General features: G+C 38.6%; 1 protein-coding gene across 3 annotated transcripts in view; it reads left to right on the forward strand.

Annotated features, from left to right (window-relative positions):
• LOC134510340 (protein PHTF2) overlaps positions 1–17066 on the forward strand; it is a 138279-nt gene that overhangs the window by 111599 nt on the left and 9614 nt on the right. For all 3 annotated transcript variants that reach the window (XM_063323519.1, XM_063323517.1, XM_063323518.1), the window contains 7 exons: positions 1372–1573; positions 2398–2556; positions 6553–6771; positions 9101–9229; positions 12591–12863; positions 13906–14037; positions 16499–16585. In XM_063323519.1, coding sequence (XP_063179589.1) covers positions 1372–1573; positions 2398–2556; positions 6553–6771; positions 9101–9229; positions 12591–12863; positions 13906–14037; positions 16499–16585 — 1201 coding nt within the window. The remainder of the gene's footprint in view (positions 1–1371; positions 1574–2397; positions 2557–6552; positions 6772–9100; positions 9230–12590; positions 12864–13905; positions 14038–16498; positions 16586–17066) is intronic.

Consider the following 17066-nt stretch of genomic DNA (forward strand, 5'->3'; position numbering starts at 1 on the left):
AAAAAATATAAATTGCTATTAACTTTTTTCCAGGAAGGAGTGAGAGAAAGTAGAATGAGATTAAAGATGGGAAAGGAGGATGAAATACCTTTGTAACATTGTCTCTTCATTATTTTGTCTGCATTCCAACAGATGAATTGTTCCCTTTTGGATTTTTCCGTTTTATCCAGCTCTCCCTAGCCATTTTTTTGTGTTCAGGTCTCCCCTGTATAGGTGGAATACCTTATCTTGGGAGGAATGTGAGGTGACTATCCCAATTCTCCCAATTTATTTGATGTACATGTTGAAGAGGAATTTAATCTATGTAATCCAAGCTCTCGCAGAGTGCCTCAGTCCTTAAAGACAAAGGCAATGCATGTTCCTTCATAGGAGGACAAGATCAACTGAACAGATTCTTGATAGTTTTATGACCTATGTTCAGCTTTTAATAAAAATTTCAAAAATTGGGAAACTTGATTTCTAACACTTTTTTTATTTTCTCACAAGTGTTCTGGGAATCTAACAAACAAAATCTAATAAATGCAAGATATTCATTGCTTTTCTGATTTTTTTTCCTGTGTCATTTACTTTGAGAATACAGAAGCTTAAGTGCAGACGTAAAGTAGTCTCTATCAATAAGATAGCAAGCTGCTATTCCTTTTCATTCCTTCATCGATTGCACTTTCTAATTTGGAAGTGTAATCATCCAAATGCCTGCTTGAGAAAGCCTCTTTCTGTCATTAGCTATTCTTGCTGCTACATCTATTGACTAGATGAGGGCCTGGACCTCTAGAGAATGTTATGGAAGACTATTCATCAATATTAGTAGTCTTAAGAATAATACTGAAGCATAATTCATAAATTTATTTTTTAATTTAAAAACAGGCTTAATTAGTGTGTTCGTAAGATAACAACAACAAAAAATATCTGTCTACAGAGTACTAAACAGCATGTTTGTTTGCAGCTTCAGGAAATGGTGTACTTGCTTTGAATTATAATACTTAAAGAAACTTGTAGCATACCTCTTTTTTTGTTAAGATAGACTAGAGAAGTTTCTCATTTACATTTGAGGCTTGTGATTCTTCTATTGACAAAGTTGCTGTGAAGTTTTGGTTTTAAAACATAGGTTTCCTTTTCTTCCTTTTCTTTCAGTAGCTAATGATATAATTTTCTTTCAGACACTGACAGTTTCTTTTGTAACAATTTTAGGAAAGGATAATGGGTAATGTTTAGAAGATGAAATAGTTATAAATACTGCATCGAATGTTAATATTATTAGTTTGGGGTCATCTTAGTAAAACTAACATGGGTTGAGAGGAATAAGCAGGATTTAGACTGGGGAAAAAATTGAGAAAATCATTAATTTAATACTTATATTTGTTTCAAATATAGATCTAAGAAAGCAAAAAATTCAATAGATAAATCCACTGAGACTGATAATGGCTACGTGTCCCTTGACGGAAAAAAGACAGGTAAAAGCAGTGAAGAATGTATGCAGGCCCATGAACGTCGCTGTGAAGTGATTAAGCCAGAAGAGTCAGGGTGGAGCACTGCAACAGTGAGAGATGCCTTCAGCAATCACAGTCATCACAAAGTAAGTGTGCTTTGTTGCTTTCCAAGCAGGATTGTCAAATGATATGTCAGGTGTATTTTTACGTTATATTCCTAGTCTTTCTTTTTTCTTGGAAGAGGATCCTTACTGACATCTAGACATTCTTTGTCATTCTGTATCTCAGTGCACAAATTTGTGTGCTGTCTTTTATCTGTGTTTTTCCACACCAGCTAAACACACAGTACCTTTTCCTGCCTCTTTGATACTCTGGGTACAGGTCTGTCTCTGCTAAAATGGAACAAATTTTGGATTACTGACAATTTGTAATTTTGAGGTCATTCTGAGCATTTGCCTGTGAATTATCTTCCTTTTCCTTTATTTTTTTTATTTTATTTTATTGATCTCTGTAGGAGATGAGGAAAGCATGATTTCCCTCTCAGTGAAGTAGGCAGGAAGCATAAGAAGTGGTCATGAAAGAAAGCAGAACTTCTAATTTGGCTGGGTCTGATTATCTCCTGGATATTCTATTTTCGTCTTGCCGTTCTATGGAATAGCTTTTCCAGAATGTTTTTCCTGACTCTCTTATCATTGGCATTTGAACATATATTGACTGCCATGTCAGGACTGTTCTTTAGTATAATATGAACTGGCCCTTCCTCATCTGAGAAGTGTTTATTTTGATGTTACAATTTCTGTTTTATAATTCCTGCTGTACCACTTAATTTTGACAACTGGAAATGCATTAATATCTGATTTAACTGAGCATAGATAATAATGTTGCAGAAAGAAATTTGATTCCAGTAGTTTATAACAAGACCTAGTAAGTATGAGTGTATGTCTTACTAATACTATATTTCTTCCACTAGGATACTCACAGAACTGTGACAAATCTGTCAGATGAAGTTTCTAGTGAGGAAGGGCCTGAAACTGGATATTCTTTACGTCGCAATGTAGAACGCACTTCTAGTGATTGTACACTTCGAAACAGGAAATCTCACCATTATAAGAAACACTATCCTCTGGAGGTATGTTCTTTTCCATTGCTTCTTCTCTGTAAATTTTTAAAACATCTTGATTTCTTATTGAATAGATAAATTTTTCTCAAATGTTTTTCTCCTATATTGGATTTTAGGAATCTGTTAATTGGAAGTCATGCTAGTGGTGGACAGGGATTTTAATTTATTTTTTTTAATTTTAATTACAGCATTTTGAATTAAGATGTTTTTATTTAATTTGAGTTTCATTCTATTTTTCAGTTTGTTGTAAGGCGCCTAAAATATATTCTGTAGATCTTGCATTAGGTTATGGGCAACTCTGTTGCTGTCTTTTTACACCAGTTATCTCCTCTGGAAACTTGATTTGTTACAAAACCAGTAGTAATTGTCAATATGCAAATTTTCATCATTCTAGTGCTGCTGTTTCTCTCTGACACTGTCCCCCACAGCATTCTCCTGGAGAAGCTGGTGAATCATGGCATAGACAAGTGTACTCTTTGCTGGGTTAAAAACTGGCTGGATGGCCGTGCCCGGAGAGTTGTGATTAATGGGGTGAAATCCTCTTGGCGGCCAGTCACCAGTGGTGTCCCTCAGGGCTCAGTTTTGGGGCCAGTTTAGTTTAATATCTTTATCAATGATCTGGATGAGGGGATTGAGTGTACCCTCAGTAAGTTTGCAGATGACACCAAACTAGGTGGGAGTGTTGGTCTGCTTGAGGGTAGGAAGGTTCTACAGAGGGACCTGGACAGGCTGGATCGATGGGCCAAGGCCAACTGTATGGGGTCTAATAAGGCCAAGTGCCGGCTCCTGCATTTTGGTCACAACAACCCCAAGCAATGCCACAGGCTTGGGGAAGAGTGGCTGGAAAGCTGCCTGGTGGAAAAGGACCTGGGGGTGCTGGTTGACAGCCAGCTTAACAGGCGCCAGCAGTGTGCCCAGGTGGCCAAGAAGGCCAACAGCATTCTGGCTTGTATCAGGAATAGTGTGGCCAGCAGGAGCAGGGAAGTGATGGTGCCTCTGTACTCGGCACTGGTGCGGCCTCACCTCGAGTACTGTGTTCAGTTCTGGGCCCCTCTGTACAAGAGAGACATGGAAGTGCTGGAGCGTGTCCAGAGGAGAGCTACCAGGCTGGTGAGGGGTCTGGAGACCAGGTCATATGAGGAGAGGCTGAGGGAGCTGGGCATGTTTAGCTTGGAGAAGAGGAGGCTGAGGGGAGACCTCATTGCCCTCTACAGCTACCTGAAAGGAGGTTGTGGAGAGGTGGGTGTTGGCCTCTTCTCCCAAGTGAATAATGGCAGGACCAGAGGAAATGGTCTGAAGTTGTGGCGGGGGAGGTTTAGATTAGATATTAGGAGGAATTACTTTACTGACAGAGTGGTCAGGCACTGGAACAGCCTGCCCAGGGAGGTGGTTGAGTCACCATCCCTAGAGGTGTTTAAGAAAGGTCTAGATGTGGCACTTCAGGGCATGCTCTAGTGGCAGAGATTGTAGGGTTTTTGGGGGTTTTTGTGTGTGTGTGTGTGTGTGTGTGTGTGTGTGTATGGTTTGGTTTTTTTTTTTGGCTAATGGTATGCACCCGAGCAGATGCACGGAACATTGTTTTTTAAAGGCTGTATTGCCATTTTTTCTCAAGGACTATGAGAAAATAGTGTAAAGAGTTATTTCAGCTCTGACAAAAGTCCACTTACAGATGGGTTTAGTAGGCAGAGCCTCCTGAGTAAGCTTTCTACTCGATATAAAAAATGTCTCCTTGGAAGGGTTCAGAAATTGCTTTCTCTGATAACAGTTGCAAAGCCTTGAACTTGATGCTTTACATAAAAACATCATTAGATAATCTTTTCGTCTATTCTTTTATTTATCACATACTTTGGTTAAAAAGATCCAGAAGGCTAATTGATTTGAGCATTTAATGCCTTATACATGTTTGGTTTAGGTCTGAACCTGTCGACTGAACAGGTCGATACATGGAACTGTTTATTTCATAAGACAGAAGATGTCTCTTGACTGTATACTTGTGCAGCTGGTAGTGCTTGACAAGAGGAAGCAAAAAGAAATTATTACAGTCAGGTTTTTTTCAGCTTAAATATATTTTCTCTTGCATAGAGTGCTGCAGAGCTAGGGAAGACTGTGTAGATATATTCAGAAACTGAAGAGACTAAATTTGCTCTGTGTGTAGCTTTGGCAGTAATATTTTCATTTGTTCCCCGTTTACTTATCTGGCTGATGCCATGAAAGAGGAGGCCTTTGTTGCTACCAACTTACCCCCCATACATGATTACAAAGGAAAGGAAACAATAGTTTTCAAATCTGTGAAAGCTTTCTTTGTGTTTTAAAAAAAAATAAAATAGTGAAGTCAGTGGATATACTCTCAACTTCTGTCCTACATTTTCTTTTATCTTCATGTTTACTTGTCTACTTAATTGTTGTTTGAGCAAGCTTTTTTAATATTCTTACTTTATTAACTTCAGGACTCAACGATACCCAGTACTGACTGCCTTCTATAAATATTTTTTTTTTTATTTTAAGAAAAACATAGTTCAGACTCTTTCTGTGTTGATGTTATCCTTCACTTTGTAAAAGAATGGGAAAGAGTTCAGACCAAATTTTTCTAAACATTTCTTTACAAAGTTCCTTACGTAAAATACATTAAGCATGATTTTCAGGAAGAACAAAGAACATTTCTTCAGATAGCAATGCATTACAAATCATATTAAATTAGTAGGTCTGCTGAAATATTGCATGGTTATTTTTTTCAGTGTAAAAAATTGTGTATATTCTTGACAGAAACTAGTAGAAATAAATGTTGTGTTAAGAGCGAACGGAAATTGCAGAGGATGGCACTGAGTAGGATGGTACTGCTTTTAAGACTACCTATCTGTCTTGCAGGAAATGGATTCTGCTTACTGTAGAAATTAGTTTTGTTCGGAAGACAATGTTAGATTGTTTCATATGTATGCATGGGAAGATTTGAATGTCCCAACCTTAATACTTTTCTTTCATTATCTAGGAGATATAGGTAAAATTTGAACATAATAGGGCATGCTTGTTTCTCAAGTACGGTTTGTATAAAATACTGAAAATTTTGTGTATGACTGTAGATTCCACATACACCTAGCAGTAGCTATGTATGCTCTTGCTTATTATCTCTACACCTGTGCAACCATCTTCAAACAAGCTTACTCTCTCTTTTGTCTTTGAGAAGGTATGTTGGTAGTAACAATGGGACAGTGTGATTTGTAGGGGACTTTGAGTGTCAATTCCTCCTTTATCACAGGCTTTTACATTTAGAAATGTGCTTCTGGAACATACCAAGCTTTCTTTTAAAACTGGTTAAAGTGTGTCCACACTACTTGCTTGAAAGGCTATTTGAGTGCCTCGGGTCTTGGATGACTAGAAATATCTGTCCCTTCTTTCTCCAGGGCCCTGCCCTTTCTAGAGACGTTAATAAGTAGCTAAAGTACTTCAGCTCAAACAGCTAGAGGCAGAAAATCAAAATGCCAAATTAAAATAAAATACTTCGTGAATGATGCTTTTCCCACTGTCACATTTCTGTATTACAATTTTAGTCTGGTGTATATGGCTTTAAGCCTCACACACTCGTGTCTTTCACGTTTTCACTAAAATAATGAAACTATAAAGTGTTTTAGAAGAGGCTTAATTTATAGCTTATAAAATCAGAAGTTTGAGACATAATTGCTGTTAAAGTCTAAATTATTGAGTTCTAAAAATCTGTAAAATAGTTATTTCCTTTTAATAGTCAATATGATTAGATTCTTCACTATGTGACCCCCTCTCCACAAAGCAGGGACCATGGACTGTTACTTGTTTGTACAGTGTCTAAAAATGTGCAACTTTTTAGACATTCCTTCAATAAACATGTAATTCTTTCTGGTGAAATAGGTAATGGACTGGAACATAAAAACCAGATAAACATGGATTCACTAATTTGAACTTTAGAACTGTTCTGTCAGGGAACAATGTAGAATGAAAAAGCTGCATTAACTCCAATGCATATTTTAATTTCAGGATACACCTAAATCAGGTACTAGCTGCAGTTCTCGGTGTTCAAGCTCCAGACAAGATTCTGAGAGTGCGAGGCCGGAATCAGAAACCGAAGATGTGCTGTGGGAGGACCTCTTGCACTGTGCAGAGTGCCACTCTTCCTGTAGCAGTGAGTCAGATGTAGAGAGCCCTCAAGTGAATCCATGTGTGAAGAAAGAATACAGAGATGACCCATTTCATCAGGTTGGTATCCACCAATTCCACCAATTTTGATTTTCTGGTTTGTTTTTTTTTTTTTTTTTTTTTTTTTTTACACTACACACAAATTCAGTTTTATCAGCTTTATCATATGTCAGGAGGCCTGGAAGAAAGAACTCTTTGTTAAACAAAAGTAACAAAGCCAAAGTGATTTGATAGAATTAAAACAAGGAAAATTTGATTTCTGCAACTCAGTTATTAATTTGTCAAATGAAGAGGATATGACAATATACTGAAATAGCCGATAGAATATTTGAGTGTTTAAATCTTAGTTCTAGGTTAGGACAAGTACTGATTGATTTAAGTTTCCTCTGTGGTAGATGGTTCTCTGTGTGGTGTTTTTTTTTCTCTAGTGGAATTACTTTTTTGCGAGCACATATCAGACACCTTTCTGTTTGCTTATACATAAATGTATACATAAAAAACAAACAGAAAGGTAACATACATAGTATCTAATGTTATATATGTATATATAATGTGTATATATGATGTTACATGTGTATTATATATGTCTAAATTCTATTTATATATAACATTTTTATTTTTACCTTAAAGCAAATAATTTTATTTCACTTCTTTAATGCTAATCTGTAGCAATGTATTCAGTCATTTCAGTCAGTTCTGCAAATTTTAGTGTTTGTTGGGCAACACTTTAGTTGAGCCTGCCTTAGGTTAATGTTGGACAGAATCCATTGTTAATACTGGATCATTAACAATCCAAGTATTAGTCTTTGATAAAATTAATACAGATGTCACAGTGACAGTTATATTTGTGGTACAAGTTTTATCTTTAAATTGTGTGTTAATTGCATTGCTACTTTGAACTACTTAAGTAAAGAGATAGAGAGAACGTGAAACATTCTTCTGGGTAAACATGTCATATGTGTTGGCAGTGCATCATCACTACTACGGAATGCCATGCAAGAGATGATGTTAATATTAGCTAAGGAAGAGAATTTCAAAAGACAGGCATTTCACTCACTCATAACTAGAGTGTTTGTTGATTTTTAAACACCACTCCCACCTCCCCAAAAAAAACCCCACAAACCTCAGAGATAGTGATTTGGATTTCATGCAGTCTTCACTTTTTAATTTATTTTTAGTTCTTCTTGCATGCATTCCATACAAACACTAAAACCAAAGCCTCACAACAGGAAGCTGAATTGCAGCATATGCATTGACTTTGTTTTCCTGCAGTTGAGTGTTTTTCTGTTTGATTGTAGATTGTGAATTTTTGAGATTCAGCTCCTGGTGTTGATACTCCCTCTAGAGGGAGACCTTGGAAATCTGTGATTAGGAAAGTCCTGCAACTAATATTTGCATTGTTTTAATAATATAAATAACTTTTTTCATCCAATGGGAAAAAAAGGAGATAATTGAGTACGTAGCAGAATACAAAGGTTTCAGATAAATACTGATAAAACAAGTAAAAAAATAAAAAACTTTACTTTTAATCAGTGATAAATTAAATCTTAAAAATAACCTCATGCCCTGTCCCCTGCCCCCACCACTTCCAATAGTTTGGTGCACGTAGTGCTGGCTGATGAGGCAGAGTTGAGAGCAATTTTAATCACCTGAATGGGAGTGAGACAGGTCTGAGAGAAGTCAGGAAATGGCTGCAGCAGAACTTGTTGTCTCAGCGTTTTTCCAAATCCTTCAGTTCTCACTTGGCTGGCTGTTTAGGGTAAAGGTGCCTCAGCCATAAGTGCGTTCAGTAAATTAGTCTGGGATTGCTTGGCTCTTGGAGGAGCGTGTATTAATTAGACTCCTACCACTTTCTCCGAGTCTTGCCAGATACAGTTAGCATGGGGGGGATATATCTATAACAAGGATTGTGAAGTACACATGTATCATTAAAAGCAAATAATAAAATTGTTTGCCTTAGGCTTAACCTGTGAAGAGTACTTTTCAGAATGCTAGGGGAAAAAAATAATAATCAGAAAAATATAATACACCATTAAACATAGCAAAATTAAATATGGTTTATAAGTAGGCCTTTGTTTTCATACCTCTCTCTTCTTTGGTATGTTTGAGATAAAAAGAAGCCAATTAATCCTCAACCATAATAACTCAACGCTATTAGAAAATTAAGTATGTGGAGGGAGAGATCTCTGTACTCACAGCTATTTCTTGGAAAAGTAGATCATTTTGAGGAATATGGTTAACATATAGTAACATATATTAGAGGTAAATGCTATATAACCATATTCGTGTCAGTCTAAAGCATTTTTTGTCAGGATATTTCTGACAAAGGCATATTGACAGGACAATAGATTTTTTTTGTCTGATGAAATATATCCCTTGTCTTCCCCAGAGTCATTTGCCTTGGATCCACAGTTTGAATCCAGGACTAGAAAAAATAAGTGCAATTGTATGGGAGGGTAATGACTGCAAGAAGGCAGATATGTCTGTGCTTGAAATCAGTGGTATGATAATGAACAGAGTGAGTACTCTTTTTACTTTATGCAAATAATGTATTTAGGAGTCTAAGCACTACCAAATATAAGCTTGTTCTATTTTGGTGGCGGTTTGTTTGTTTGTTTAAAGTATCTGTTATTGACATTATTGTTCCATGTCTTACATCACTCTGATCTACTTGTTACTATCAGATAGAAGAGCTACCAAATCTTAAGGGTTGGGGCAATAAAATGTGTTTGCATTGTTAGGTGCTTACAAACATAGCCAACCTCTGTTTTATTGTTCCAAAGGGATATGTGCTGTGAATATTCTTATGAAACTCCTTGATTGCAATGAACAACTAATATGTTGGGTTAGGAATATACAGAGCTGAGTATTTGGATGGTAAAGTTCAGATTGGAAAAGAAAGCTTTTCTCTTTAGTAAACAAACATCTAAGAGGATGTGTGGGATGTCTCACTAGTCCTCCCTTCTTTTTCCTAGTACTCCTCTTGAGGAAACAGTTGTAAAAGCATTTAATTGATATCAAACGTAGGCATTTTTTAGAGTTGAACATAAAATCCTAGCTCAATAAAACTATCACTGATTCTGACAAGTTGATACTTACCATCTACAACTTGTTAAAAAGCAATGTATTCACACACTTAGTTCATATCTCTGTACCTGACTCAGCGACAATACAGTTTTGGGTGCAATCCATGGTAGAAGGAAACTTAACAAAGCCATAGCCAGCACAACAGAACTCCAGTTCTTCTGCACTTTGATTCCTATAAAAAAAACATACAACCTAAAAGCAAAACACAAATAGGAGCTACATACAGGATGTAAGCAACACAGTCTGATTGGCTCATTTTGCTAATTCAGCATTGAATTAATTTTTAATACAGGAATGTGCACTGGAGTCTTTTAACTGCAATTTTACATTGTTGGGTTTTTAAATGATTTGTCCTATTTGGTTCCTGTGCATTAAGTGCTCTGTGAGGACTTCCTTTTCATAGAATCATAGAATCATAGGGTTGGAAGGGACCTCTGGAGATCATCTAGTCCAACCCCCCTGCCAGAGCAGGGTCACCTAGAGCAGGTTGCACAGGAATGCATCCAGTTTTGAATATCTCCAGAGACGGAGACTCCACCACATCTCTGGGCAGCCTGTTCCAGTGCTCTGCCACCCTCAAAGTAAAGAAGTTCCTCCTCATGTTTAGGTGGAACTTCCTCTGCTCAAGTTTGTGCCTGTTACCTCTTGTCCTGTCCCCGGGCCCCACTGAGAAGAGCCTGGCCCCATCCTCCTGACACCCATCCTTTAAGTATTTATAAGCATTGATATGGTCTCCCCTCAGTTGTCATTTTTCCAGACTAAAAAGACCCAAATCCCTCAGCCTTTCTTCATAAGAGAGGTGTTCCAGTCCCCTAATCGTCTTGGTAGCTCTCTGCTGCACCCTCTCCAGCAGTTCCCTGTCCTTCTTGAACCGGGGAGCCCAGAACTGGACGCAGTACTCCAGGTGCGGCCTCACCAAGGCAGAGTAGAGGGGGAGGATGACCTCCCTCGACCTGCTGGCCACACTCTTCTTGATGCACCCCAGGATGCCATTGGCCTTCTTGGCCACAAGGGCACATTGTTGGTTCATGGTCATCCTGTTGTCCACCAGGACTCCCAGGTCTCTTTCAGCTGAGCTGCTCTCCAGCAGGTCAGCCCCCAACCTGTACTGGTGCATGGGGTTATTCCTCCCCAGGTGCAGCCCTACACTTGCCCTTGTTGAATTTCATAAGGTTCCTCTCTGTCCAAATTTCCAACCTGTCCAGGTCTCTCTGTATGGTGGCACCGCCTTCTGCTGTGTCAGCCACCCCCCCCAGCTTTGTGTCATCAGCAAACTTGCTGAGGGTGCACTCTATCCCCTCGTCCAGGTCATTGATGAATATATTGAAGAGGACTGGACCCGGTACTGACCCCTGGGGAACACCACTCATCACTGACCTCCAACTAGACTCTGTGCCCCTAATCACTACCCTCTGAGCTCTGTCTTTCAACCAGTTATCTATCCACCTTACCGTCCATTCATCTAACCCTCTCTTCCTAAGCTTCCCTGTGAGGATGCTGTGGGAGACCGTGTCGAACGCCTTGCTTAAGTCAAGGTACACCACATCTACCGCCCTCCCCTCATCTATCCATCCAGTCATGCTGTCATAGAAGGCTATCAGATTAGTCAGACATGACTTCCCCTTGGTGAATCCATGTTGAGTACTTCTGATAGCTTTCTTTTCCTCCACATGCCTTGAGATGACGCCCGGAACAAGCTGTTCCATCATCTTTCCAGGGATGGACATGAGGCTGACCGGCCTGTAGTTCCCTGGCTCCTCCTTCTTTCCTTTTTTGAAGACTGGAGTGACATTGGCTTTCCTCCAGTCCTCAGGCACCTTGTCTGTTCTCCAGGACCTTTCAAAGATGATGGAGAGTGGCCCAGCAAGGACTTCCGCCAGCTCCCTCAGCACTCTCGGGTGCATCCCATCGGGGCCCATGGACTTGTGAATATCTAATTGATCTAAATGATCCCTCACTCGATCCTCCTCGACCCAAGAGAAGTCTTCTTTTTTCCCCGTTACTTTCCCCAAGGCCTGGGACTCCCAAGGGCTGGGCCAAGCAGTAAAGACCAAAGCAAAGAAGGCATTCAGTAACTCCGCCTTCTCCGCATCCTCCGTCACCATGGCTCCTGTTTCATTCAGCAGTGGGCCCACAACTTCTCTGGTCTTCCTTCTGCGTCCAATATACTTGTAGAAGCCCTTCCTGTTGAGCTTGACATCCCTGGCCAGGTTTAATTCCAGGGCGGCCTTGGCTTTCCTTGTTTCATCCCTGCACGCTCTGGCAGCATTCTTGTAATCCTCCCAAGGGGTCAGTCCCTTCTTCCACTTATTGTAGACTTCCTTCTTCCACTTGAGCTTTTTCAGAAGCTCCTTGCTCAACCATGCAGGTCTCCTGCGTCCCTTGGCCGATTTCTTTCTCTTAGGGATGCACCAATCCTGAGCTTGGAGGAAGTGGTCTTTGAATATCAACCAGCTTTGTTGAGCCCCTTTGCCTTCCAGAGCCCTAGCCCGTGGGATCTCTCCAAGCAGTTTCTTGAAGAGGTCGAAATTAGCCCTCCTGAAATCCAAGGTTGTAATTTTACTTCTTGATGTTTTGTGCGTGGTACCCATGATCCTGAACTCTGTCATTTCATGATTATTTTTTCTTAATAGTAAATTGTGAAGATGCTTGGTTGAGGGTTTCATACAGCTTATGAGGTTATACAAGTGTTCTTTGTGATAGTAAGACAGTAACGTTAATAACTTATTTATTGACTTAATTCCAAATTAATTACAAAATTAAAAATACACCTTGTTTTCTTTTGGTTTTAGGTGAACAGCTATATACCAGGAATTGGTTATCAGATTTTTGGAAATGTCATATCTTTGATCTTGGGTTTAATGCCATTTGTCTTTCGACTTTGCCAAGCTAAAGATTTGGAACAACTAGCTACACATTCTGCCACTGAACTTTGTATGACGGCATTTGGGTCAAATGGAGACGTTCTGGTTCTCTCAATGGTTATTATAAGTTTTGTGGTCCGTGTGTCTCTAGTGTGGATTTTCTTTTTTCTGCTGTGTGTAGCAGAGAGGACATATAAACAGGTACGGACAGCAAACCAAGAGGCTTCACCCAAAGCAAAACAAGGTTTAAAGTTTGCATTTTTTTGACTTTGTGGATATTTTAAACTTGTTTTCTTCAGTGATTCATAGATGAATGATGACAAATACTTCAGTGGGCTTACAGTTTAGGAGATGACTCAGTCGCAATGGACTGAAGTCTCTGTACAGCCTCTGTAACTAAACCTTTTTTTCCTGGAGAAGGTTTGTGAGGGAAAACTTCTTAATCTTTTATTTCAGATTTCTGGCTCAGTTTATTAACCCAGCTCTTAGTCATGTCCCAGTTTGTCTTAGTTTTCCCAAGGAGAAGGAGTTTCAATAAAAGAAGTCTATAAATTTCCAGTTTGTTGTACCAGTGTGTTTCATTCAAAACCTTCAGTTTAATTCAAAACAGTTCAGTGCAGACCCTAGCCAAGAGCCCTGCCTGCTTTGCTGGTAGATCAGTCCCACAGCTGGAGACCGTAAGAGCTGCTATCTGAAGTAATACACCTGTTAATTTATTGCTTGTTATTGCAGTTTAAACTTTTAAGAGAGTATCAATATCCCTTACTAGGCTGCAGAGTATAGATTCTTACTGGTCTGCAAAAGAAAAATGTTTATAATTCCTTTTATGAAATTATAGCCAAAATATATGATTTAAAACAGTAGAATAGAATTAACCTGCTTGTAACAATCATTCCTGTTGCAGGGAACTTCGGGGATACGGGCACTCTCTAATTGAAATGATTGGCAGGTTTGATTTTTCTCCCAAATTTTACCAGATCTGTTGTCTGAAATTTGAAGAAAGGAACTCAAAGTGTAGCTAAACTTTGTTTATCATTAGAATATGAAGACTTTTAAAACTTTTTAGTGTATCTCCTCAAGTAACATGCTATTCTTATTTCTGCACTATACTAATGTATTTTAATTTATGCTGATACATGGTACATTACCATGACATATTAAGTGAAGCCTTTTCACCATTTTCTTTTTAATGCCCTTGAAAATCAATTCACAGTTAAAGTAATTTTTTTTTTCTCCTCTGCAGAGGCTACTTTTTGCCAAACTTTTTGGTCATCTAACATCTGCCAGAAGGGCAAGAAAATCGGAGGTTCCTCACTTCCGCTTGAAAAAAGTACAGAATATAAAAATGTGGCTTTCTCTCAGGTCCTATCTAAAGGTAAAATAATGTATGTTTTTGCTACCACTTTAATATAAAATATATGCTGTCAGTGAAAGGCTGGTATTCTAGGCTGAATTTTTCCTCCTGTGCACTTACCCCGTTTGGTGCACGTGCCCTGTACATTTTGTTTTAGTGACGCTGGGCCAGCAGTGTCTGCGGGCAGCCACATTGTGAAAGTAGATGTCTAGTTTTTACCTTGGAGTAAAGTGTGAACGTGTTCAGAGTTGGAGTCTTGTCTTACTAATGCTAGCAGAAAAGTCTCTCAGGTGAATATGTTGGGTAAAAAAGACCATTTGTAGTATAATACAGACAGTACCTTATTGTAAGAACCCCACCAGTTAGTGTCATTAACACAGAAGGAATTTATGTGCATATTTGTTCTGGGGGTGTATACATGCCAGGTGAAACTAGAAATTATGCCCAAGTATTATCTGTAAGAAATTCTGATCCCTAATCTCCTTAGTGATCTTTTCAAGCCAGAGCATTTTGATTGTTTGTGAAAGGATCTGTCTTAACTCAGAGTTGGGTTTTGTTGGTTTTGGTTTTTTTCCTCAAGTTTTTTTCCGTTTTTCTCTCTGCATTAGGTAGTTCAACTCAGATAAAGCTAGGTTTTTCCCTGTTTGGTTTCCATAGAACCAGTTTTTTGGTGAATAGCAACTGGCAATCTCTTGTTAGTGGTGGTAATCCCCTTATTTGCATCTATGCTTCTTTCCAACAGCAATTAAGAAAGATTAGATGAAATCTGCTATCAGTAGTTTTTAGAAGTAGGTAAAAGTTTATGAAAACATAAAGAAATTATGATGTGGAGACTGGGGAGTGTGGAAAGCAGGAACTGTAAGCAGGCAAAATTTTTATGTAAAACATAATCTTAAATATGAAAGATGCATCATTTTAAGAGGAATTGAGGTGATTCATTTACAACATGCCTTGTGTTATGGAGGTATCTGTTGGGGAGGGTGTGAAAGATTTACGTTTGAGAGACTTTTTCCTTGTAGTCTGTAATGTGCTGCTGGGTAGGAGGAAAGGAGGGGTAACATCATTTGGACAACAGAATGTAGTGTTGATGCTTTAAAGACTGTATATGGTAACATTGTTGTGGAGAGAGCGTCTTCCCTTCTTTCCTCACAACCACACCTATATATTCCACCATTTCTTGTGTCACCAGAAACATTTTTATAATTATGTGGCTAAGAAAAAAGCAATCGGTGGTCAGAGGCAGGTCATAGGGAACTGACCCAATTGAAAAATAACCGGTTAAGAACAGTGATTTTCACCTCCATCTGTTGCTTTGCTTGGTTCACTGGGCAGCTCTGTAATGCCTGTGCCAGCACAAGGAAAGGAACGGAGACAAGCAGCTAAGGAGCAGGGCTACCTTCTTGCACTGGCGCTGCTGGCATATACTGGCATAGCGATTGTCCAAAATACACTTGCGTATTACCCGTCTATCTGTGTGTCCCCCTGGGAAGATGTGAACTGGGGTATATGCACATCTCTAGTCTCGCACAGGCAAACTGTGTACTTCTATACTTCAGTACAGAAGTAGTGTGTGCATACCTGCAGTCGTAATTTACACTTCATTTTTTTCAGTAGTTAAGCTTCCTATCTCTCCGAGTTCAAGGTTGTATCTTGAAGGCTTTATGTATATATATACACACACACACATATACAAATATATCTTATATATATATGCACACCTCCCATTCTTCTCATGTTTATACAATTAGTAGCATATCTGGAGAACAAAGTAGAGAAATAAATGTTATAACTTGTACATGTTTCAGTGTAGCACAGGATGTTTAATTCTTTAATTAAAAAAATGAGGAAAAAGCTCAGTAGGTAGAAACGTTTCATTGTACCAGTAAGCAAGAAAAAAATGGTTGAAAACAGTGAGGTTGCGCCTTTCAAGACAACTGTGTTTGTTCCCCGCTTTTCCTTCTTGTTCTGGAGGAGAGAATTATACTATTGAACCTACCATAATGGGACAGTGATTTACAGCTAAAATGTTCGTGCGTCAAAAAGAAGCAAATAATGGAAAATACCAGCCATGTGAAATCGTATCTTGATATCCTGTTGTGATGTGGTGTTCAAAAATCTTCCGTTAGCACTGGTTTGGTACTTGAGGTTAAAGCCTAGGCCATATCGAATTTTTTATGTCAGGGAATGCTGCCTAAATTAAAGTTACTTCACATCATGAAGGAGCTGACTGAACAAGTGGTGAATATTTTCTTTTATCATAGTTACCTTTAAGTGTTTGCATCCAAATTAATCTCACGTGCCTTTAGAGGTATTCAAATGTAGTGATATTATTAGGGTCTAATATGGTGTTTGGAACTCAGATTAACGAATTGCAAGTCACGATGAAACGTAGGTTCAAGGTGTGAATCTAACTGGATATGCTAAATATCAGTGCTGGCTGGGTAGGGTTTCACTCACATATGTGCATATCCTTTATTTTCAGCGTCGAGGTCCTCAACGCTCAGTTGACGTGATAGTTTCATCTGCCTTCCTACTGACTATCTCGGTTGTGTTTATCTGTTGTGCACAGGTGAGGAAATCTTACGTGTATAGAAACACCCACGACTTAAATTTTATTTTTTACAATAATTTTGAGTGCCTTTTGTATGGTGATACCTATTAAGTTAAAAGACCACAGTGAAAAATCAGTAACAGCTGTTACAGCTTTTCAGAAGATTAAGCTCCATTTTGTGTTGTTCGTTTTACCTACTTTAAAATACTATTCTAGAAGAACTAAAGAAACTTATTGATAGCATAATTCCTAACATGATACTATTGTTGCTTTTTAAATCTGTGTCCTCTTCCATTTTCCATCCTGGATTTTGGAACACACGGGTTTTTTTCCAACATTTTACATCAAAACACACTTTTTGCAAAGACAGTTGAGATTGACCTTGGTTGATGATTTTTGTGAGAAACAAGATTGTTGGCTATATTGGCCTGCCCTCTAGTGGAATATCTTTTAGTAAGCAAGTCTGTGTTTAAAGACGATTTTTACTGCTTAAGATTTT

Source organism: Chroicocephalus ridibundus, chromosome 1 (genome assembly GCF_963924245.1).
Source record: "Chroicocephalus ridibundus chromosome 1, bChrRid1.1, whole genome shotgun sequence".
NCBI classification, from domain to species: domain Eukaryota; kingdom Metazoa; phylum Chordata; class Aves; order Charadriiformes; family Laridae; genus Chroicocephalus; species Chroicocephalus ridibundus.